The sequence below is a fragment of the Lemur catta genome, chromosome 6 (genome assembly GCF_020740605.2).
Source record: "Lemur catta isolate mLemCat1 chromosome 6, mLemCat1.pri, whole genome shotgun sequence".
Classification (NCBI taxonomy): Eukaryota; Metazoa; Chordata; class Mammalia; order Primates; family Lemuridae; genus Lemur; species Lemur catta.
This window is the reverse complement of record NC_059133.1, coordinates 58,187,888-58,213,163: the sequence shown is the minus strand read 5'-3', so window position 1 is coordinate 58,213,163 and position 25,276 is coordinate 58,187,888. Positions and strand designations below refer to the sequence as shown.

At 43.3% G+C, this 25,276-nt stretch overlaps 1 protein-coding gene across 6 annotated transcripts in view; it reads right to left on the bottom strand.

Annotated features, from left to right (window-relative positions):
- The window catches only part of FMNL3 (formin like 3), a 50,197-nt gene extending 39,000 nt beyond the window's left edge, over positions 1-11,197 (bottom strand). For 2 of the 6 annotated variants that reach the window (XM_045554977.1, XM_045554976.1), the window contains exon 1: positions 10,799-11,169. In XM_045554977.1, coding sequence (XP_045410933.1) covers positions 10,799-10,924 — 126 coding nt within the window. In that variant the 5' untranslated portion in view covers positions 10,925-11,169. Of the gene's footprint in view, positions 1-9,835; positions 9,935-10,798 lie in introns of those variants that run through there. The other 4 variants (XM_045554980.1, XM_045554979.1, XM_045554975.1 and 1 more) reach the window with 3 other exon arrangements.
- Between the last annotated feature and the right edge of the window lie 14,079 nt (positions 11,198-25,276).

The following is a 25,276-nucleotide window of genomic DNA, read 5'->3' as shown; positions in this document are numbered from 1 at the left end:
ATACAATGGACACCTAAGACATAGTTCCTTAATAAATCAAGAAGAAAAGGAAAAATGGAATGAACATTTAGAATGGACCCAAGACTTCCCAACCTAAATGAAGTCTTCTTTGTTATGCTCTCTCTTAACAACCTGTTCTTTGCCTCCCAAGGACTTATCATAATTTGTAATATTTGTTTGTTAAATATGTGTCTTTTCCTCTAAACTCTATGAAGGCAAGGGCATTATTTATTTTTTCATCACTAGTGATATCACTGGTATGTAGTTAAATAAGTTAAAAAAAACTTATTGAATAGCAAATGTCCTAGTGGGATACCTAGAATTCAAACCCAAGTTTGGCTGACTCCAAACCCCAAATCTTTCCACTAGACCTCTTAGCAAAGGACGACTTATTCTGTTGTACCTCCCCTACATTCTGCCATAATCTACTCAGTCCTCTCCAAAGCACTACTAAGAGCAAGGGGGAGTCAACCCTGGAAAGAGGAGATTATAATTAAGAATGTGGGCTTTGGAGTCAGACTGCTTGGAATCAAATCCTGACTTCACTACCCACTATCTGTGTGATCCTAAGTGAGCTATTTAACCTCCCTGGACCTTAGTTTGCTCTTCTATAAAATGGAGATAATAATAACTACTTTGCAGAGTTGTGATGATTAAATGAGATAATGTGTGTAAAGTGCTTTGCATGGTGCTTGCCATACCATTAGCACTCAATAAATGTTAGCTATTAAAATTATTAGCTATCCTTATCCCTAGGAGACAAGAATCTAGAGAAGATGATTTCCATGGGGGTCAGAGCTTCTGAACTGACTTGACTTTGAGAGGCTTAGGTGTGTTAAGCCTAAGCTCAGGTATATTCCCTTTGCATACTTTACCTGCTGCAGCTCTGCTAAGGCTGGAGATGCAGCTTTCACTCGCCTGGAAATGAGAGAGGCTAAAAATATACAATCTGCCTGTGTCTGGAGGACCAGGATCATGCCTACATTTAAGAATTTAAAATACAGCCTTAGGGCAGAAGAGCATCTCTTAGGATTCTTTCTATGTGAAAACTAGTGCCAAGCTCAGCCAGGGCAGGGAATGGCTGTGGCCAGCTGCTGACCCCACTGGTGTCCTTTCTCTCTCTTGCACTCTTCCTTTGGCTCAGTGCAGAGAGTAAGAGAGAGTAGTTTTCTTTTTTTGCATTAAAAGTTGAGGAGGGGCCGGGCGCAGTGGCTCACGCCTGTAATCCTAGCACTCTGGGAGGCTGAGGCGGGTGGATTGCACAAGGTCAGGAGTTCGAGACCAGCTTGAGCAAGAGCGAGACCCCATCTCTACTAAAAATAGAAAGAAATTATATGGCCAACGAAAAATCTATATAGAAAAAATTAGCCGGGCATAGTGGCGCATGCCTGTAGTCCCAGCTACTCAGGAGGCTGAGGCAGTAGGATCGCTTAAGCCGAGGAGTCTGAGGTTGCTGTGAGCTAGGCTAATGCCACGGCACTCATTCTAGCCTGGTCAACAAAGCAAGACTCTGTCTCAAAAAAAAAAATAAAGAAAGAAAGAAAAAATAAAAGTTGAGGAGGAATAAATACACAAAATAAATATTGTAAAAAAAAATCAACTCAAAAGCTTATAGAATAAAAAATGAATCACTATTCAGCCCCCAACCCTACTCATTCCCCTCCACAGGTCACCAGAGTTAACAGCTTGGTGTTGATCTTCCAGGCCTTTTTTCTACACATTTACATACAAATGTGGTGTTATAAAACAGTGTATGTAGTCTTGTTTTAATTGCCTTTTTAGATTATATTTATACACACACATATATTAGAGATTCCATCAGCCACAGCCATTTGTTGAGTGCCTACTCTGTGCCAGGTATTCGCCTGCACAATGATAAGCAAACAATGTCCCCATCCTCGTGGAGTCAACAGTCTGGGAGATGGATAATAAACACGTAATCAAACAATTTCAAAATGGAAAATAATACAAAAGAACAAATAGGATGCTAAGAGAATAATAAGTGGGGGAGGCCTCTCTGAGAGATGGCATTTTTAAAAACTGAGACCTAAAGCACAAACTAGAATGAGTCATTTGAACATCCAAGGAAAGGGCATTCCAGGAGAGGAAACAGCTTGTACAAAGACCCTCAGATAGAAAGGAGCTTGTCCTGAATGAGCAAAGGCTAACGTGAGCTCGGTAAACAGGAGGGCAAGTAAGGTTATGGAGGCCAACAGGAGCCAAGTGATAAAGTCTTAAGGGTCAGTAGCAAAAGAGTTTGCTTTTTTTCCTTTTTTTTTTTTTAATACAAAGGGAGGCCATTAAAGGTTTTTGGGCAAAAGAATGATGCCATTTGAGTTTTATTTTGAATTTCACTGCTTTGTGGAGAATGGACGGGAGGATGAAGAAAGGGAAACTAGAGAAAAATGGAAGGCCAGTTTGGTGGCTATAATAGAGTCAAGAACCGATATTCCATGCTCATGGATTGGAAGAATCAATATTGTTAAAACATCCATACTGCCCAAAGCAATCTACAGATTCAATGCAATCCCCATCAAAATACCAATGACATTCTTCACAGAAATAGAAAAAAATAATGCTAAAATTTATATGGAACCACAAAAGACATAGAATGGCCATGTCGTAAAGAATGAAATTGGCTCGGAAAAGTTGCAGGATTTGCCTAAGGTCATTCAGCTGAAGAAAAAGACTCTAAAACTAGATCAGGGGCCGGGCGCGGTGGCTCACGCCTGTAATCCTAGCACTCTGGGAGGCCGAGACGGGTGGATCATTTGAGCTCAGGAGTTTGAGACCAGCCTGAGCAAGAGTGAGACCCCGTCTCTACCAAAAATAGAAAGAAATGATTTGGACAGCTAAAAATCTGTATAGAAAAAAAAATTAGCCGGGCATGGTGGCACATGCCTGTAGTCCCAGCTACTCGGGAGGCTGAGGCAGTAGGATCACTTAAGCCCAGGAGTTTGAGGTTGCTGTGAGCTAGGCTGATGCCATGGCACTCACTCTAGCCTGGGCAACAAAGCAAGACTCTGTCTCAAAAAAATAAATAAATAAATAAAACTAGATCAGAACCTAAGTCTTCTGATTCCAGAACTAATGGTCTTTCTTTCAAACTACCTTGACCTGAGTGTCAAAGCTACTTCCTCTCAGGACAGATTTCTTTTTTTTTTTTTTAAGTTCCATGGGATACACTGAGAAGATCTAGTGGCCCCCCCCAGCTCCCTTTAAGGAAGCAGATAAAAGAAACAGAGCAGAAACTCTGCTCTGAGCTGTAAGTGGTTCTTCAAACAGCATAACTATCTCCTAAAGTATCCAAACACCAAGCTCATACCCAGCTCTTTCTTAGAAAGGGGCCAGACAATTGGAAGAGGACTATGATATTCTCCATTCTGGATCTGAGTAGAGTTAAGCAAGCAGGGCAGAAAGAGAGCACACGTTAACGTGTAAGGGACCCAGAGGCAAGATCACCAGCCCCCACTCCAGCTCTGGCTATAAGCCTGGGTGAGGGGGGAAGGTGGTAAAAGAGACTGAGGGGAGGGGAGAGATGAGGACAAGAATTGAACCATCACTGGGCCCCAACAGCCTAAACCTTTCCTCTGCTGGCAAAACTGCCATGTAAATAATTCTGCTAGACCCTCGTGGTTCTGAACAGTATTTAGGACACCTTTCAAGGACCTCAAAATATTTCATAAACTAAGAAGAGTCTGCATATTAGTAAAGCTGAGGGGAGAGGAGATACTGCTCCCCACAAAACCGTATAAAGGTCCTCCCCTACCCAACACAAACTCCCTATCCACAACTTTGTTGTGAGATGATAGAAGACAGAAAGGGTAAGAGAACCTGGAAAGAAGAGGATTCTGAAAGAGAAAAAGAGAAGTAGAGTGGAGGGTGGGAGGCAAAGACAGTAAGAGTCTCTCTAGTACAGAGAGGCAGCTTGACACCTCCACACCTTCCTCGGGAGGCTCACTCTTACATGGAAGGAAAACAAGATACAAAGACATAGCTTTGCCAAGGGAGGCAAAAGAGAGAGACTGGAAATGGGAATGCAGGAATTGTAGCTACCCAGCTCAGCTCTATTCTGGAGTCCGCTTCTTTTCTCCATGGATGACAATCTTAAAACCCTGACCTTCTCATGTGCTACTATTCAAAGAGGGAGCCCTAAATTACCCAGTGAGGAGCAGGAGAGGAAAAAGCTGTGTGATGACAGTACTCTCTCTTATTTTCAAAGAAAAAGGTCCTTCCCCTTCTCTAAAGTCATTTCTGAACTGGGATGAACCCCCAGCCTTTCCCTGGCATTACTTCAGCTCAGTTCAGACTCGGGAGAAATGTTTCCCCAGAATGGAAGTGACTGGCCTGGCAGACCGACGACATGCTGACTTTAGGCAGCCAGTGCTGCTGTGCCCTAGGCTCACTATAGTCAGTTCTGCGGTGGCTACTCTGGTCTTGACCACGGAACCAGTGTCCTGGCTCTGCCCAGCCTTCCCAGGCAACCTCAGGGGCAGGGGAGGATCTGTGGTCTCATTTCCTCTCTACCTTGGCTTCTTTTTTCACTTCACTGAAGATTAGTTATTTCCACCAAGACCAGTTCCTGTTCTCACCAGCTGTAGCAGTTGTTTCCCCACAGACAGTTATGAAGCACTGGTGCGGCCACCACCTGGACTGTCCCAGCTGCAGAACACAGACCCAACAAGTCCTGAGCTAAAGGGCTCTTTCATCCCAGATAGCAGGAAGAAAATAAGGGGCAGGAAGCAATTCGAAGAACTCCACAGTGGATACACTGGTGTTCATTTCATTATTATTTTAACCTTACATAGTAGGTTAAATAATGCTCTTTCACATGTGCAAAATATCTTATAATGAAAAAGTGTGGGAAATGTATATCTTTATTACATAGACATATGTATACATAATAAATTCCCAACAGAGAACAAAGGACACAAACAAAAGATGGCCAAAACACTTATGATGAAATGTTCAGAGAAATGCAAAGTAAGACAAGATTTCATTTCTCATTAATGAAATTGGCAAAGATTTTTTAAGAATTAAACCAGCCAGTAATGGTTAGCTTACAGAGAAAGGGAGACACACATATATTATCAGTGGAAAAGGTAACTGATAAAACTTTTTTAGAAGATATATATCTCTAAGGCCTTTAAAAAGCATATATGGGCCGGGCACAGTGGCTCACGCCTGTAATCCTAGCACTCTGGGAGGCCAAAGCGGGAGGATCACTTGAGCTCAGGAGTTCGAGACCAGCCTGAGCAAGAGCAAGACCTCGTCTCCATTAAAAATAGAAAGAAATTATATGGACAGCTAAAAATATACATAGAAAAATTAGCCGAGCATGGTGGCACATGCCTGTAGTCCCAGCTACTCAGGAGGCTGAGGCAGTAGGATTGCTTGAGCCCAGGAGTTTGAGGTTGCTATGAGCTAGGCTGATGCCACAGCACTCTAGCCCGGGCAACAGAGTGACACTCTGTCTCAAAAAGAAAAAAAAAAAAGCATATACGTTTTGACCCAATAATTCTACTTCTAGCAATGTATCCTAAGGAAATAATCAGAGATGGACACAATATTTATGCACAGAATGTTCATCACAGTGTTATTTACAATAGCAAAAAAAAGAAAAAACGCAAGATAAGGCAGTAATAAAATATTATATTATAAAGTACTATGCAGCCATGAAATCATGATACTGAAGAATAAACAAATGAGAGAATGCTTAAAAAAGTAAATAACCCCGTCTCTAAAAAAAAAGAAAGAAAAATTAGCCAGGCATGGTGGCACATGCCTGTAGTCCCAGCTACTCGGGAGGCTGAGGCAGGAGAATTGCTTGAGCCCAGGAGTTTGAGGTTGCTGTGAGCTAGGATGATGCCACTGCACTCCAGCCTGGGTGACAGAGAAAGACCCTGTCTCAAAAAAAAGGTAAATGAAAAATCAGTTTACAAAACAATATGCACAGTATGATGCTAATTGTTAAAATATACACATAAGTACATCAAAATGTTAATAGATGATGAGAGTATAGGTGATTTTAATTCTCTTCCTTATACATTTCAGTAAATTCCAAATTTCCTTAATAAACATGTACTATTTTCATAATCAGGAAAAAAGAAGCTATTCTCGATCATCTTCCCTCCCTTTAAGGACATTCACATGCGTTACTCCCTTTTAAAAAAGACATTTGGAAATAAAAACATTTATATCCTACAATCTAGCAAGTTCAATTTTGAGTTTCTACCCTAAGTAAAACTCCAAATATTGAAAAGACTTTGTATACTAAGATGTTCATTACAGCATTGTTTATGATGGCAAACAGAAGCAAACAAGTGTCCAACAAAAGGTATATGGTTAAGTAACAATGGTACATTCACTTGACAGACTATTGTACAAGCATTTTAAAATGTTTACAATTACTAACCTGGGAAAACTAATGAAATACCTAACACAAAAAAAAACTGAATAAAAAATATATATACCAAATATCACAACATTGTACAAAACCCTATGTAGAGAAAAAAATACAAAAGGTTTTAAAAAACATTCACTACATTCGGTAATGGAACTAGAAAAATATGGATGTTTTTCTTCAACCTAAATCTTCAATCTTGTCTTCTTTCTGAATTGTCCCATACTTTCTTTAGAGAATGAGTATTACTTTAAGAGAAAAAAAAAAAAGCTGAATCTCCCTCTGGGGCAATGAAAACATTCCCAAATGACAGAGTCCACTCCATCAGTCCCTTCCCCACACATACACACCTCCCCCAGACTAAGGTCATAATGGAAGGTCAAGGGAATGAGACTCCTCTCTGTGGCCCAGGGTCTTCTCTATGAGGTCTCTGAACAAGAAGAAGGTTCCTCTGACCAGCTGATGTCAAAGGCCCTTTCCCCCCCAAGGCTTACTCCAGCCTGAACTAATTCACCCAGGGCTGGGGAAAAAATTTCCACCATGGTGATTTGGAACTTGATATTTTAGTCCAAGGTTTTCCTAGCCCCTTTCTGTATCAAAGAAGGCTTCTCAAAGCCTCTTAGATAACTAGCACCCAGGCCAGCTTAGCTCCCAGACCAACATTACACTTAAGCAAAACCCTGCGTCGTCAGACATCACCAAGGAAATGTGAGAGGAGGAGCTGCAGCAGGGAAAGCCCCTGTCACACATCCTGCCCTCACACCCTGCAAGCCTCCTCCTGAGGGATATCCAGGGCTTTTTCTGGCATCAGAACTTTTACATTCAGTTTCAAGTCTGTAATAAGTCAATGAAAAGAAAAATCAGGGTGCAAACACACCAGAGGCAGAGAGCTATCCTTTCAAAGCCTTTAGAACCCTCTACCTCCTCTCTCAGAAGAATGTCCACTACTGGCCAGAACACTAGCTTCTGAGCAACTGAGCTTGGGTAGTTACCTAGTTGGAACCAAAACGCACATTGGAGATTTACTGGACTGGAGATTGGCTCTGATACTGAGAGAGCTCAGAGTAATTGCGCCAATCCCAAACTTCTCAATACTCAACAGAATGGGAACTGCTGCTCAGATAATGGGGTAAGGAAGGATCCCAGAAAACAGTGTAACACTGCAGCTTCACAACATTTTTCACATCAGGGCACACACAGAAAATAATACTATTTGTACAGTATATGGGGCAGAAGCTGATCTCAGCCAGAGGGAACCGATTGGGGACCTTAGCTGCCCCTAGAAATAAGTGAATCAGTATCCCAGCACACCTGTGACCCATGTGCAGCACACCACAGGAAAACCCTGGATTAAGGCACTGGGCTAGGTTAAGACTCTTAGGATCAGTGTCATGAACAAATCACCACGGGGCCTCAGACCTCAAGCTCACCAACCTTAGCTGACAGGCTGTGGGTCAGATCATGTGTCTGCACCAGAAAGCTGGGAGCCTGTGGTCTTGACTCAACACTGATACAACTTCCCTAGCCAGGGTGCTATTCAAGGGGGTTTCCATAGTTACACTGGGGCAGAGGAAGCCCTCCATCTGACAGCAGCTGCCTTATCTTGAGACTGGGTATACCAAATGGGGTAATTGGCTTCATCAGATTTCTGAACTTAAAACCCCTTTTTGGGAATACAAATGATCTCAGATCAGACTCTCTGCTGAGAGGCACGAACTTAAAAGTTGCCATTTACTAAGCATATAGTAGATGCCAGACTCTGCTAAGTACATGACTTCAAATTTCATTAAATCCACACAACAACCTCATGTAGCAAATGCTATTATTATCCCCATTTATGGGAGGAAACTGGGACTCAAAGACATTAAGTAACTTGCTTGAGGTCAAACACTTTTCTAAGTGAAGACTGTGGAGGAGACAGTGCTGAAACTACTCTGACTTATAAGTCCACATGTTTAACCAGGACACCAGAATGTCACACCTCAACAAACTCCTCAAATACCTTTTTCATAAACTAAACCAATTATAATGAAGCTAACAAATCCAGGAAAGAAAAAGGTGAGAAAGGAGTAGCTTGTCTGACTGTTTCATACCACCAGAAAAGAAGCTAATCTGTATTAAGTACCTACTGGGTGCCAAGCACCTTACATACTTGAGCTCACCTAATTCCTACAATTTCACCAGGACAGGGATTATTAGCCCCATTTTACATATGAGGAAATCTAGGCTCAGAGAAGACACTTGCTAAGACAGAGACTTTGGTTTTTCTACTACTATGCATCTCCTGATGGTTCAGGAAATACACCTGAGCCTGTACCTGGATCAAACATTTAACTCACAGTCAGTATCATTCCCAAAGGCCAGTAGAAAGGAGCAGTAGAGAGACAGACCTTTAAGAGCCCAGAGAAGAACTCAAATCCCTAAGAAAGCATGATTTCCCAGTGTTGGAAAATTGAGGTAAAATCCCCTCCTCTCCTGAAACAGCTAACTAGCCCTGGCCTGCCCCGCTCCAACCCTCCATCAGCAGCAGCTCAGGCACACAGAAACAAGACCAAAACAAAAGCCACGAGGAAACAAATCAAAAGTTTATACAGAAAGGAAGGCTTGCAAGTGGGTGGTCCAGTCCCCCATTTGACCTGGGCTGCCTGGGTGCTCTGGTTAGTAACCAGCACACCCCATGCATTTTGTGAATATTAATCCAACAGTTTGCTAACCAAACAAACTGATCAACCAAGTCCAATGAGGACATGATGGACTCTAGTTTTGGGCTCTCACAACAAATGGCCTGGCAGCCCCTACCTAAGGCAGCCTCCCACCCAATCCACCTCAGACCATCCCTTTCTCTCCAATTTCTATAGCTAACTCATGCCAGCTTGCTGGGGGTTTTCACACCCCCACTGGAGTGCAGATTCCCTCCCACTCTTTTCCCCAACAGTTGAGCTCTTGTTCTCAAGGGCACTAAGTCCCAGTCTCTCCTCCTCAGCCTCCAAGACAGTCACAGCACATTAGTAATCACTGACTCACCCCATCCCCCTGAGGAAGCCAGGGGAAATGCAGAGGGCCACAGGATGTGTGGCCCAGATCCCTTTGGCCCTTTGCAGAGCTGGCAGGCAGAGGACTGCCAGTGACATTGCTTCCCCTTGGAACACTGTGGACCCTCTCTGAGCCAGCTCTGGTGCCAGTGGGCTGATGTCAGGCTTTTTACCATCGCAGAGGCCAGGATCTCTAGACAGCTCGACTGTTGCCAACAGATCTAATCTTCCAATTCCAAGGCAGAAGAAATCCAATAAGGCTGCTAAGTCCACAACTTATCCCTCATCACAGGCAAAGGCAAAGTTGGCCATACTAACAATAACACCAGAATTATTACTGCCTCTTAGACAGTTCTTTGGGCAACTGAGAACTATTTCCCCAAGTTTCTCAAAGATTTACCTTTGTTAGCAAATGTTTTCTTTCTCCAAAACTTCATATTCTTCCAACATATTCTCTGGCTCCATCCCAGTGATACCAGGTCAGAACCTCTCTATTCATGGAGCCAGTGACATCAATGTCCAATTCCCACACCAAAGAAGTATCCCAAAGTCAGCTCTAAGAACCCATCTACACAGACCATTTTGGAACCTACAGAAAAACTAAAAAGAAGCACAGGCAAAAGAACACGAACCAGGCACTACGGCTTAACAAGAAAAGTTGGGGGGAGGGGGGATGGTTTGTGTACTCATTCACTTGGAAAACCCCCCCAGTGAAATGGCTTATCCACATGTTCAGCCCTTCAGACAAATCCACTATAACTTAGCAGGATGCCTGCAGGCCTTTGTGAAAATAAGTAGAATGGCATCACTCCTTATTCCACCCCCTTCAAGAGCTGCCAGCCCCCTCCCCACTCCCCCTCTCCCCTCAAACATCTGGTCTGGGCTGGGAGTGGGACCCACACCCTGGGAAGCCTCCATGTTAACACGAGAGGCAGTCTCCCCACTCAGAGCTCAGGAAAGCCCGACTTAGGCTGAGGAGTGAGCCAGCCCCTAGATTCTGAATCCCCTCCACCAGCGAGAGGCTCAGGAATGAGAATTCTGGAGACTGACGAGGAAGTGGGGAGAAATGAGAAGGGCGGCAGAAGGGGAAGGGAGGAGGGAGAAGCCTGAATCCTGGGGCGGTTCCGGGCTGGGGACCCCTCCTCCTAAATGTCCAGAAATTGGGGCGTCCCGAGGTCCCCAGTGGGGTAGTCCGGGCCGGCCAGCGGCTGCTCAGAGGTTCCCAGGAAGACACTGGAAGCCAGGATCTCTCGGGGCCCTGACTGAAGGGGTGGGCGGGACGGGGGCCCTGCACAAAGTCCCACCCGGGGCGTCGGGACCTGGGGGGCGGTAGGAGTGGGAAGGGGCAGGGTTCGGCTCTCACCAGCACCAGGGCGAACCTCTCCTCCAGCTCACAGGGCTCAGGCATCGGCATTTTGCCGGGCGGCAGCAGCAGCGGAACAGAGGGAGGCTCTCCCGGGCCCCCCTCGGCGCTCTCCAGGTTGCCCATTGCAGCGGGGCCCCCTTGGGGGCCTCAGCCCCCTACCTCCACTCCCGGGGGCCTTGGGCTCGGCTACTCAGACCAGGCTCCTCCCTCAGCGCCGGCTCCCGAGTCCGGACTCCGCGGCCCCGTGGGGGGTGCCGGGGGCTCCTTGGAGTCCCGCCCGGCGCGCGGCGAGGGCGCAGGCAGTGCAGGGGATAGCAGCACCGACGCGACGGAGACTGCGGCGCCCGGCTCTCGCTCACACCAGCGGCTCTCGGCGCTCCGCTCGGGCGCTGCCCCTCCCCGCCCCCCGCGCTCTTTCCCTTTCCCCCCACCTCGCTTCCTCCCACCCACTCCCGGCCGGGACTCGGGCTTTCCCCGCGAGCGCCGACTGCAGCCCGCGCGCCGCGAGTCTCATTCATGCAGGCTCCGCCTGCCGCCTCCCGCCCACAGGCCTCTCGGCGGCACGCCCCGCCCCTCCTGCGCCCGATTGACGACCGCGTCTACCAATCACAGCGCCTCCCGCCCTCGGCGGCCTCGTGCCTAGGGCCGAGCGCACCCTGGCGGCCCCGGTGGACATTGAATCGCCGTGGTTGCTGCCAGGCCTGAGGCGCCGGCCGGGACACAGGGGGGATGGACCCTGCCCTTTTTCACAAGGAGCTCATAATGTGTACAAATGAGTAAAATATAGGGCACAGTGTACAAAGCAAACTACAAGAGAGGTAGAAATAACTAGGATACTCCGAACAGGGAGAGAGTCCACATCTGTTAAGAGTCATCAAGAGGGAGATCATACTTAACTGTTAGTGGAGAGGACCCTTAACTGACAGAGACAGCTGAAAAGGCACTTAGGAGCAGAGAACTTTAACAACGTTCAGAGATTCAGCTGGCTGTGAAAATGGAGGGGCAGGAGGATGCTGTTCTGGGCTCAGCGTGCTGGTGGGTCATCACTGATGATGTGATGGACATCTGGTGTTTCCTGCCAGTCTAGCCTCCATCCCTCTTCTTTTAGGGAACCACTTATGCCCTATTCTCAGTCCAAGTGGAGCTGAACTTCACCCCTGTTCCAGCAGGCCCCGGGCAGTCACAACACTTTCCTTCTCTACCCTCAGACACTGTTTTAGGGCTTGTCATTTGACGCAAGCCCAGACTATAAGACTCATATCCAAGGCTTTCACTGGAACAGTCAGGAAAGAAGCACTTTCTTTCCATTTGAGCTGCTGAATTGTTAGAATGCAGCTGCTGGTAGCCGTCTTATCCATCACCCATCACACATTAAGCCTGCTCGAGAATGAAGCCAATGCAGAGGAAAGGAAAGCTAAAAGAGAGAGATAAAATTCTAGTGACATGCTGAGGACCTGGATCTAACCGTGCCTGAAGTTATCGCCTAAACTTTTCTTCATTTATTCAACAAATATTTATTAGAAAGCTCATTTTATGTCAGATACTGTGCTGGGCATTGAAGATACAACTGTGAACAAACAGGACATACATTTTGCCTTCTTGGAATTTACATGCTGTGTAGCAGGAGAGGTAGACAATAAACTAAATAAAATGCATAGATGTTAGTGGTCAGTATTAATAAAATTGAAAGGGGATAGAGGTGGAAGAGGGATTAAAATTTTCAATAGGATGATTATTAAGGAAGGCCTCACTAATAAGACTGCATTTGAGTAAAGATCTGATGGAATTAAGGAAGTTAGCCATGTGGGTATCTGGGGAAGAATTAACCAGACAGAGGGAATGGCAAGTGTATACTATGCCTAATGTGTTAGAGGAACAAAGAGGCCAGTGTGGCTGGAGTGCAATGAACAAGGAAAAGAGTAGTAAAAGAGGACGTCAGAAAGGTACCAGAGCCATATTGTATAGGGCACTGTAGGCTATTGTAAGGACTTTAGTTTTTCTCTTAGTAGGATAGGCAGCCATTAGAGAATTTTGAGCAGAGGAGTATTATGATCTAACTTATGTTTTATAACAGGATCACTTTGGCTCTTGCACTGAAAATAAACTGAATATATGTATGGGCAGGGAGACCAGTTAACAGTCTATTACAATAATTCGGGTGACAGATGATGGGGACTTGGACTAGGGTGGTAGCTGTACAGGTGGAGAGAAAGAAATGGTCAGATTCATTATGGATTTGAAAGTGGAGCCAATAGAATTTCTTGACAGTTTGAATGTGAAGGATAAATGAAAAATAACTCCAAAGTATTTGACCTGAGCAAGTGGGAGGGTGGAGTTTTCATTAATGGAAATGAGGGATGATTATGGGAGGAGTAGTTTTGGTGAGGGGGAATTGGAAAGAGAAGATCAAGAACAGGTTTTGACCACAATTGGGTTTGATTTACCTATTGGACATCCAAGTAGAGGTATCCACTAGGCAATTAGATATGAGTCTGGATATCCAGGCTGGTGATATAAATTTGGAAATCATCAGCATATAGATGCTACTAAAGCTAGTAAATTCTTTTTCTAAGTCAGTCTGCCTTGGGTTTCTGTTGTTTACAACCAAAAACCAATGTCTTTCCAGACCATTGAAACCCTCTCTTGTGAAGCTCAGCCTCTTCTAATCAGTTGGACAAATCAATCAATTCACATCTTATCTCCTTTTCTTCCCACCCCCTCTGCCCCCCAAATACATACCTTCTAACTTCCGTGGCAGACTCTTTTGGGCAGAAGGGTTATAACAAGACTGTAGACTAGACAAAAATTGAGAATTCAAGAGGAGAAATAATTCATCAATCATTCATCAGAGATGCTCAAGGAACATCTAGCAGAAAAAGGAAACTTGATAGGACAGCAAACAGCACTGTATTCACTTTTGTGGGTCTCTTGGTCCCCAATCTTTTATTTTTGTTTTTTCTTGCCTCAAGTTTACCCACCAGATTTACATATTCTAGAGTCTTCTGGGGTCTTCGAGATTACTGCTTTCATTGTTAACTCTGTGCTCACTCACCTTCAATGCTTTCTTACTTTCTACAGTATTAAACTAAAATGTCTTAATCTAGTATTCAAGGGTCTATATCATCTCCAAACCCTAACACCTTCAATCTACTTTTCCTGCCCTACCCAGCTCTAATCAAATCAACTCTTTGCTTCAGCTGGGAAGGTCCATCTGCAAACATTAATTGCTCATTCTTATGTCTGTAGCTTTGCTCCTTGTGGTAGACAGAATAATAGCTCCCCAAAGTGTCCATGTCATAATCCCCAGAACCTGTGACTATGTTATCTTACATGGCAAAAGGCACTTTGTAGATGTGATTAAGTTAAGGATCTTGAGATGGGAAGATTATCCTGGAATATCCAGGTGAGCTCAATGTAATCACAAGAGTTTATAAGAGGGAAGCCGAAAGGCCAGGGTGATGGAGGGAGGTATGATGACAGAAGCAGAGGTCAAGGTGATGTGGCGCCATGAGCCAAGAAATGCAGCAGCTTCTAGAAACTGAAAAAGTCAAGGAAGCAGATTCTCCCCTAGAGCCTCTAGAAGGAACATAGCTCTGCTGACACTTTAGTTTTAGCCCTGTAAGACCTATTTTCAGACTTCTGACCTCTAGAACTATAAAATAGTAAATGTGTGTTGTTTTAAGCCACTGTCTGGTAATTTGTTAGAGCAGTCATAGGAAACTAATGCAGTCCTGCTGGGTCCCTGATCCGGATTTCTCCTTACTTTTACTCAGACTATCCAAATCCCATCCAAGTTCAATGCAATCTTTACTTTTTAACAAAATGCAACAAACACTTATTGGGTGCTTATCATGTGCAAAACATCTGGCTAGATACCAGTATATAGAGAAAGAATGTAAAATACAAAGATGAACAAGAGACGCCCCCACCCCTGACTTCAAAAGAGCTCAAAGTTCTGGAGCAGGGGAGGCAGAGGAGAAAGGGAAGAGACCAAATGTGAAGGCACCAGATAAGATCATTGGTGTTATTAATATATTTGTGGCTATTGGCTTTTAAATTCTGTCCTGCAGTTCTTCCAAATTCAAATGATCATGACTCTTATTTTCTCTGCTTTTCATTTGGAACTTAATTCAACAACATTTACAAGGCCTACTACATACAAGACACTGTGCTAGTGCTAGATGCCATGGAAGATGTGTAGATATGTAACTCCTGGATCCTTTATGCCTTTGTGCTGTTTAATTTTTTGTCTATGTCTTGTCGGGACTGTGGGGCTTATTTGTTTGTTTATTTAAGTAATATGTGTCCAATACCTCTTTTGTTTCAAGTACTAAGAAAGATCCAGCGATGAATAAGTGACTTTCTTCCAGGTGCTCACAATCTAGTAGGAATCTAGCAGGTGTTCAAACTAATGTTTAAAAAACAATGTGATTAGTATTGTAATAGAGGGGTGTACAAAGTGCTACTGAGAAGACTGAGAACAGATCTATAAAGGAAGGCTTTGGGGAGTAGATGACACTTGAGCCAGGGCTTAAGGATGAATAGATGTGCCAGATGGAAAAGTGAGAACAGAGTGGTGAGTGATGATCAGGAAAGAGAAAAGGCATTCTGGGAGGTGGGAACAATACAGGTGAAAATGAAGAAATGAGAAAGAGTGTGGAATGTTTGAGCAGTGGTAAGAAATTCAGTGAGGCTGAAGTGTAGGGTGTGTCGTGGGTGGAGAAGAGATAAAGCTAGAAAGGCAGGTCTAATCAAGTTTAGGAGCTTTGTGCTCAGCTGAAGAGTTTGCCCTTTATTCTTCAGATAGTTCTGTGTCCTAGACAGTTTTTAAGTAAGCTCTTTGGAAAGATTACTTTAGGAGCATTTGAGAATACAGAGAGGTCTACAGAAATGATATGGAGAAGATAAGAGCCTGAATCAAATCAGGGCAGGGCGATGAAAAGAAGTTAGAGAAGGAAATATACTAGTTGCCTATTAGATGATAATAGAGTCTAATATTTTTATAGTGTTTTATATTTTTTCACATCCATTATCTGATTTGATCTTTATAACACCATAGGAGGGAGATATTATCATTATTCTCATTTTATAGATGAGTAAACAGATTAAAAGTAGTTAACTAATAGACCAAAGCCACCAAACCAGTAAATGGTATCCCTGGCACTGAACTCAGGCTTTGTTTCAGAATCTCAGGCCATTCTGATTCTCTTAGGAGACGTGAGGAAGTAAAGAAGACTGAAGAGTCAAGGCCCCCTTAAGGATGTCCTACCCTTAGTCTCCAAGGAAGCCCAAAATCTCTCTTAGGTCAACTGCTTCCACCTCCTTAATGACAGCACTTTCAAACTCCTGCCTCCATCCCCACCCTCCCCAGCAAGGAAGCGCCTACATTATCCCTAGCTCCCTCCCTTTACACCGCCTCTCTCCATCTCTTTCCTAGAAGTGTGTGGGGGAAATGTGAACACAGATATTTAAGAGTTTTACTTAGGCCCGGCGAGGTGGCTCACGCCTGTAATCCTAGCACTCTGGGAGGCCGAGGCGGGAGGATCATTTGAGCTCAGGAGTTTGAGACCAGCCTGAGCAAGAGCGTGACCTCATCTCTACTAAAAATAGAAAGAAATTATCTGGACAACTAAAAATATATATAGAAAAAATTAGCCAGGCATGATGGCACATGCCTGTATTTCCAGCTATTCTGGAGGCTGAGGCAGTAGAATTGCTTGAGCCCAGGACTTTGAGGTTGCTGTGAGCTAGGCTGACGCCACGGCACTCTAGCCTGGGCAACAGAGTAAGACTCTGTCTCCAAAAATAAATAAATAAATAAATAAATAAGAGTTTTACTTAATAATTTGCCCTATTGCAGATAGAATTCTCTTCTTTGCTGGTTAATTCCTACTCATCCATTAAAATCAGGCTTCGAGGGCACCTCTTTCATGACTTCTCTACCAAGTCTGATTGAGAACATCTCTGTGAACACATAGTATCCTAACATATCTCTCTATGATCATACCAGGAAATCATCAGATTATATAATCTCCTTCAATGCAGGTAGATATTCCTGGTGTTTAGCTATAGTGCAACCCACTGTCTGTCTGTTACATGCTTGTTGAACAAATAAATGACTTCCCACATTCTTCCCACGTGATGGGAGACCTTTTATTCTTTCATTCCTCCCAGGTATATCCTGACTGCATGTATTACTCAGGATTCAATGCAGGAAACAGAAATCCCTCCAAGTATTGTAAGAATACAAGGAAATACGTGCTTATAAAATCCTTTGGAAAGTCGAGGAGCCAGCTCTGGGCTGAAACTCCAGGAATGACTGCCAGGACATGGTAAAAGTGCTCCACCAGGGAAGCTGCTACCTCTGCCATAGTCAGGGAGGGTGAGGCACCTTGGAAGTTTCCACCGATGACTGGGTTTAAGAATAAGTGGCTTGGCTGGCATGGAGGCTCATGCCTGTAATCCTAGCACTTTGGGAGGCCGAGATGAGAGGATTGCTTGAGGCCAGGAGTTGAGACCAGACTGGCAATAGAGAGACCCAGTCTCTACAGAAAAACAGAAAATTAGCCAGGTGTGGTGATGCGTGCCTGTAGTCCCAGCTACTCGGGAGGCTGAGGCAGGAGGATCTCTTGAGCCCAGGAGTTTAAGGTTGCAATATGCTATAATGATGCCACTGCACTCTAGCCTGGGTGATGGAGCAAGATCCTGTCTCAAAAAAAAAAGAAAAAAAAAAAAAGAATAAGTGGCTCAGCTGGGCATGGTGGCTCATGAATCCCAGCACTTTGGGAGGACGAGGCAGGAGGATCATTTGGGGCCAGGAGTTCAAAATCAGCCTGGGCAACATAGCAAGACCCCTTTTCTACAAAAAAAAAAAAAAAGAAAGAAAGAAAGAAAGAAAGAAAAATCAGCCAGGCATGGTGGCACATACCCGTAGTTCCAGCTATACAGGAGAATGAGGCAGGAGGATCACCTGAGCCCAGGAATTTGAGGTTGCAGTGAGCTATGATTGCACCACTGTACTTTAGCCTGGGCAACAGAGTGAGATCCTGTCTCAAAAAAAAAAAAAAAGAATAAGCAGCTATAATCCAGGAATCTGGAAGCTATATTAGGACATTGCCACTGCTACTCTGATGCAACCAACTGTCAATATTTGCAAAGCTATAGACATCACAAGATCACTGCTGTAGAAATATACCATGTCACCACAACCTTGCTTGCCAGGAGAAATAGTCAAAACAGCAGGATGCTGGCTTTTGTCTTACTTCTGCATTCTAAATCTCATCCAAGTATATATGACTGGCTGCTGCAAGGTATTCTGAGAAATATACTCCTTAGCTTTTAAAGACTCTTAAGTTTAGGAAAGTACACTAGAAGGAGAGGGGAATGCATGCTGAATGCTAATCAACTATATCTACTACACTGCTTGTCTGAAAATCCACCCACCGTCTTATTATCTGCAACTGGGTCTCTTCCTCTGCACCTATACCCCTCGCCCAGTGCCTACCCCAGTGGCTGGTTTAGTCTTTGGTTCTGGCCCTTAGTCTGCTCCTTCAGGCTACTGTGTGACCTTTTCTGTGACCTGGGTTAGGCAAATATCTTAGCTATGATTCTAAAAGTACAATCCATAAAATAACAATTGATGTATTGGACTTCATCAGAATTAAAAACTAATGCTCTTTGAAAAGCACTGTTAGGAGAACCTAAATCAAGCCACAAACTAGAGATGTATTTCCAGAATATATAAAGAACCTTTAAAACTCAATAATAAGAAAACAAACAGTGGCCAGGCGCGGTGGCTCATGCCTGTAATCCTAGCACTCTGGGAGGCCGAGGCAGGCGGATCATTTGAGCTCAGGAGTTCGAGACCAGCCTAAGCAAGAGCAAGACCCCGCCTCTACTGAAAAAAAAAAATAGAAAGAAATTGGCTGGACAACTAAAAATATATAGAAAAAAAATTAGCCAGGCATGGTGGCGCATGCCTGTAGTCCCAGCTACTCGGGAGGCTGAGGCAGTAGGATTGCCTGAGCCCAGGAGTTTGAGGTTGCTGTGAGCTAGGCTAACGCCATGGCACTCTAGCCCAGGCAACAGAGTGAGACTCTGTCTCAAAAAACAAAAAAAAAAAAAAAAAAACAGTTCAATTAAAAAATGGGCAAAAAATTTGAACAGATCATTCACCAACGAAGATATACAGATGGCAAATAAGCACGTGAAAAGATATCCAACATTATTAGTCATTATAGAAATGCAAATTAAAACCACAACGAGAAACCACTACACATCTAAAATTAAATAGTCTGATTATACTAAGTGTTAGTGAAGATGTGGAGAAACTGAACCTCCCATATGCTTGTTGGGAGGGTAAAATGTTACAACCACTTTGGAAAACAGTTTGGCAGTTCCTTAAAAATTTAAACATACACCTAACTACATGATCCAGCCATTCTATTCCTAGATATTTACCCAAAAGAAAACATATAGGTACACCACGACTTGTACACAAATGTTCTTAGCAATTTTATTTGTAATAGTAAAAAATTGGAAACAATACTCAAATCCCTCAACAGGTGAATGGATAGACAAATTATGGCCATCCATATAATAGAATACTTCTCAGGAATAAAAAGGATGAATTTTGATACTACCACATGAATGAATCTCAAAATAATTATCCTGAGTGAAAGAGGCCAAACCAAAAAGAGTGCATACTGTATGGTTCCATTTACATAAAATTCTAGAAAATTCAAACTAATCTATAGTGATCAAAAGCAGGTCAGTGATTGTCTAAGCATCGAGGAGGGTAAAGGCAGGAGGGAATCACAAAGAGGCATGAGGAAATTTGGGGGGATAATGGATATGTTCATGGTCTTGATTATGATGATAGTCTCATATCGAAACTCATGAAACTGCATACTTTACATATATACATACAGTTTATTATATGTCCATTATACGCGAATAAAGCTATAAATAATTAAAGTAAGGCAGAGACATTTGGGCTGGAGAAAAAATTACACTCCTTATATATATTCACTTATGTGATTATTTGTTTGATATCTGTCTTCCTCACCACAGTGAAACTCCATGAAGGCTGAGGCCATGCCTATTTGCACCAATGTATCTCTATTGTTTAACATAGAATTGGTTCATACTAGGAACTTGACAAGTATTTGTTGAAGAAAGAAGAGAGTTGAAAACAACTCCAAGTTTCAGCCCTGGGTAAAAGGAAGAATGGGTTCCTATTGATAGACATTCAGCAATCAGGAGGAAAAGGGAGAGATGGAACAGTTTGAGAGGCTGAAAGAGAGCCAGACATACTATGCTGGGGAAGCCAAAGAAAGTAGTTTCAAGCAGGAGAAAGATTAGAAAAAGGTCACTGGATTTTTTAATAGCAGTTAGAAGGCACTGGTGACCTGAAAAAAGTGACTTCAGACAGAAGCCAAGTTGTTATTCCCTCTCGTAGACCCACCCCTAGATTTCCTCATTTACAGTATCCATTCACTTGGCTTCATCATTACAAATTGCTACTCTAGTTCAAACTCTTATTATCTACTCCTGTTCCCTTACAATCCATTTGCTACAGATTTTTCAAAAATTTCTTTGTTGAGTCTGAGTCTTACTATGTTGTCCAGGTTGGTCTTGAACTTCTGGCCTCAAGTGATCCTCCCACCTCAGCCTCCCAAAGTTCTGGGATTACAGGTGTGAGCCACTGTGCCCAGCCTTAGAATGATTGCTTTACAACATGAATTGGGTCACATGCCCGGTTCTTCCATGCTAGCTCCTTGTCATTTAGTTCTCTTCTTTACTCCAATGGCTAGCACCCTCAATGTGCTCAAGCTGTGAAACCCTCAAGCTTTGTCACATTATAAGACGGAATCAGGAAAGGAAACCGCATAAGGGTATAAGTTATATATTTCTTCCTAACAGATTACCCCAAAGCTTAAAGGCTTAAAACAAACAAACAAAAATGTATTCTCTGATACAGTTTCTGAGAGTCAGAAATCTGGGAGAAGCTTGGCCAGTTGCTTCTGGGTCAGGGTCTCTCATGAGGTTGCAATAAAGCTGTTGACTGTGGCTCCAGTCATCTGAAGTCTTGACAGCTTTTAAGATGCCTGGTTCACATGATTGTTGGCAGGATGCCTCAGTTCCTTGCTAGTTGTTAGCCAAAGGCCTCCGTGCCTTAACACATGGGCCTATGGTGCGATTATAGCTCACTGCAGCCTCAACTCCCTGGGCTCAAGTTATCCTTCTTTCTTAGCCTCTCAAGTAGCTGGGATTACATGTGCACACCACCAGGCCCAGCTAATTTTTAATTTTTTTTGGTAGAGACAGTATCTTGCTATGTTGCCCAAGCTGGTCTTGAACTCCTGGGCTCAAGTGATCCTCCCACCTCAGCCTCCCGAGTAGCTGGGATTACAGGCATAAGCCACGGCTCCTGGCCATATCCTGAATCTTAACCAGAACATTAAATATTCACACACATTTATAGGTGATGGTGTGGATTTTAATGTATTTCATTTCCGTTAGCTGCTTGTTCACATACTTACTGAGCAGAACAAGGTCAGTGGTTTTGAGATGAGCAGGAAGTTTATAAAAGTAGACAAGGAAAGGTATGAGATACAGAAGTGACCTCAGGAAAGCCACGTTTATAGTTATGTGTTAGGAAACCACATTGGTCTCCCTAAGGTTAAGTTTTGACTAGGACCCCCAAGTCATTCCCCAATTGCCCCCACCTTGTTCTCCTCTCCATCCTTGCCCTAGGCTGAGAAATTCAACCTGTTTTTTATCTCCTCTTTAACTCTGCCACACCCTCCTCCCCAACTCCTGGAAAGCAGATCTGTTGCTGTCTTCCCATCTTTCTCTTCTCTTCCCTCCTATTCACCCCCATCCCTTAAAGTCAAGTATTACTGCATTTTTTTAAATGTAAGTAGAGAGTTTATTTGGGCTAAGTTTGAAGACTGCAACCCAGGAGTATAGATTCAAGTTTCCCTGAATATATGCTCCCAACTGCCTTTTTCTTTTAAAGGTTTTATTTATTTTTTTACAAACCATAAAACCTTATAAAATTGCATTAATACATGCTGCTTGTACCATGAGGGGCAGTATAGCCTAATGATTAAGAGCATGGGCTCTAGCAGGAGACACCCAGAGCTCAAATTCAAGCTCTATGACCTTGGGCAAACTGTTTGAGCCTTGGTTTTCTCGTTTGTAGTGTAATTATTGTACCTGCCTCCCAGGGGATTGCAAATATTAAATGAGTTAATACACATGAAACATCTTGAACACTGTCTAGCATCTAATAAGCAGTATACAATGTTAAGAAAACCCTGACAAATGGAGCTGGAGAAAGCCATGAAGAGATGGCTTTCCCACTGTGTGCCTGATAACAAAAAAGACCACAAAAATTACAACCTTCCACAAAGGCCGTTGCAACCTTACACACACACACACACAAATACTTCTTGCCTGTCCAACCTGGGACTAGCATCATCATTGTTATTGATCTTTGTAGCCAAGGATAATTATTTCAAAACAAGTATGTAATTCTCCTTACTTTTTCCTTTAAAAACCTTTGCTTTCCAGCCGGGTGCGGTGGCTCACGCCTGTAATCCTAGCACTCTCGGAGGCCGAGGCCGGTGGATCGTTCGAGGTCAGGAATTCGAGACCAGCCTGAGCAAGAGCAAGACCCCGTCTCTACTAAAAATAGAAAGAAATTATCTGGCCAACTAAAAATATATATAGAAAAAATTAGCCGGGCATGGTGGCGCATGCCTGTAGTCCCAGCTACTCGGGAGGCTGAGGCAGTAGGATCGCTTAAGCCAAGGAGTTTGAGGTTGCTGTGAGCTAGGCTGATGCCATGGCACTCACTCTAGCCGGGCAACAGAGCGAGACTCTGTCTCAAAAAAAAAAAAAAAAAAAAAAAAATCTTTGCTTTCCTTTACCTCCCTGAATATGCACATAGATTACTATGGCATATGTATTTCCATTGCAATGCTCTATTCCCAAATAAATATATTTTTCTTATAGAGAGCCTCTCTGTTCGTTATTTAGGTTGATACATGCATTTAAATTTCCTCCATGTCTTTTCATGGCTCATTTCTTTTTAGCACTGAATAATAGTCCATTGTCTGAATGTACCCTAGTTTATCCATTCACCTACTCAAGGACATCTTGGTTGCTTCCAAGTTTTGGCAATTATAAATAAAACTGCTGGCCAGGCACGGTGGCTCACACCTGTAATCCAAGCACTTTGGGAGGCTGAGGTAGGAGGATCACTTGAGCCCAGGAGTTCAAGATTGCAGTGAGCTATGATCATGCTACTGTACTCCAGCCTGGGCAACAGAGCAAACCCTGTCTCTAAACATAAATAAATAAATAAACAAAGCTGCTGTAAACATCCAAGTGCAGGTGTTTGTGTTGAGGTAAATTTTCACCTCCTTTGGATAAAACCCAAGGAGTACAACTGCTGGATTGTATGGTAAGAGTACATTTAGTTTCCTAAGAAATTGCCACACTGTCTTCCAAAGTGGCTGTACCATTTTGCATTCCCACCAGCAATGAATGAGAGTTTCCATTGCTCTACATCCTCACCAGCATTTGGTGTTGTCAATGTTCTGAATTTTGGCCATCCTAATAAGTGTATAGTAGTATCTCATTGTCCTTTTAATGTGTATATCCCTGATGACATATGGTGTGGAGCATCTTTTTATATGCTTATTTGTACATTTTGTTTGGTGAGGTGTCTGTTAAGGTCTTTGGCCTATTTTTTAATAGGATTGTTTGTTTTCTTATTGTTGAGTTTTAAGAGTTCTTTGTTTACTTTGGATAACAGTCCTTTATCTGATATGCTTTTTGCAAATATTTTCTCCCAGTCTATGGCTTGTGTTTTCATTTTTTTGACAGTGTCTTCAGCACAGCAGAATTTTTTAATTTTAATGAGCAGAATTTTTAAATTTTATCAATTCTTTCTTTCATGGACTGTGTCTTTGCTGTTGTATCTAAAAAGTGATCACCAAACCCAAACCTATCGACATTTTCTGCTATGTTATCTTCTAGGAGTTTTATAGTTTTGCCTGTTTATACCCTTTCCCTATTTTTGTGATGGTTTTGTTCTTTTCCTTATTGATTTGTAGAAAGAACACCCTTCTAATATCTATACCACCCCAAACTTGATGGCATAAGAAAACAACTATTTTATTTGGCCCATGGATTCTATGAAACAGGAATTTGGACTGGGCACAGCAGGGTATCAGTTGGGAAGACCTGAATGGCTGGAATCATCTGGAGCCTCCCTCGTTTACACGTACAGCACCTGGGTTAGGATGACTCAAAAGCTGGGCTCGGTTGGGACTGTTGACTGGAGCACTCACACATGACCTCTTCAAATGGCTTAGGTTCACAAGCTAACAGCTGGGTTCTAAGAGGGAGGTATCCCAAGAGCAAGTGTATAACAAGAGAGTTAGGCAGAAACTGCATGGCTTTTAATGACATAGCTTTGGCAGTCACACAGCATCACTTATTCTATAGTCTATTATTTGAAGAAGTCACAAACTTGCCCATATTCAAGGGGAGAGGACATGGACTCAACTTCTTGATGAAATCAGTATCAAAACATTGAAGACCATGTTTAAAAAACCACCTCAAACATGGCTTCTAATTCTACAGCTGAGAGCATAAACAGGACTAGCAACAGTTGAGATGTAGCATTTTGTATGCGTATTCAAAAGGTGTTTATTATCTGTAGGGCACTGTTTAGAAATATGCTCTACTATTTAATTTGTGATAAATGATTAGTAAACATGTTTGTTAATATAAATAAAACACAGAGAATAAAAAAAAATCCTAATCAAACAGTTTTAGCTTCCAGAAACATGATGGTTTTTTTGGTTTTTGGTTTTTTTTTTTTTTTTTTTTTAGACAGGGTCTCACTTCATCACTCAGGCTGGAGTGCAGCAGCACGATCATAGCTCACTGCAGCCTTGAACTCCTGGGCTCAAGCAATACTCCTGCCTCAGCCTCCCAAGTAGGTGGGACTACAAACATGCACCACCACACCCAGCTAAGTTTTTTTTACTTTTTGTAGAGACAGGGTCTCTCTATGTTGCCCAGGCTGGTCTCAAACTCCTGGCCTCAAGCAATCCTCCCACCTCGGCCTCCAAAAATGTTGGGATTACAGACATGAGCCACTGCATCTGGCCTGTACCCTACTTTAAAAAAAACAGGCCAGGCATGGTGGCTCACACCTGTAACCCTAGCACTCTGGGAGGCCAAGGTGGGAGGATCGCTTGAGGACAGGAGTTTGAGACCAGCCTGAATAAAGAGCGAGACCCCATCTCTACCAAAAATAGAAAAAATTACCTGGGTGTGGTGGCACACACCTGCAGTCTCAGCTGCTAGAGAGGCTGAGGCAGGAGGATCTCTTGAGCCCAGGAGTTTGAGGTTGCTGTGAGCTAAGTTGATGCCATGGCACTCTAACGG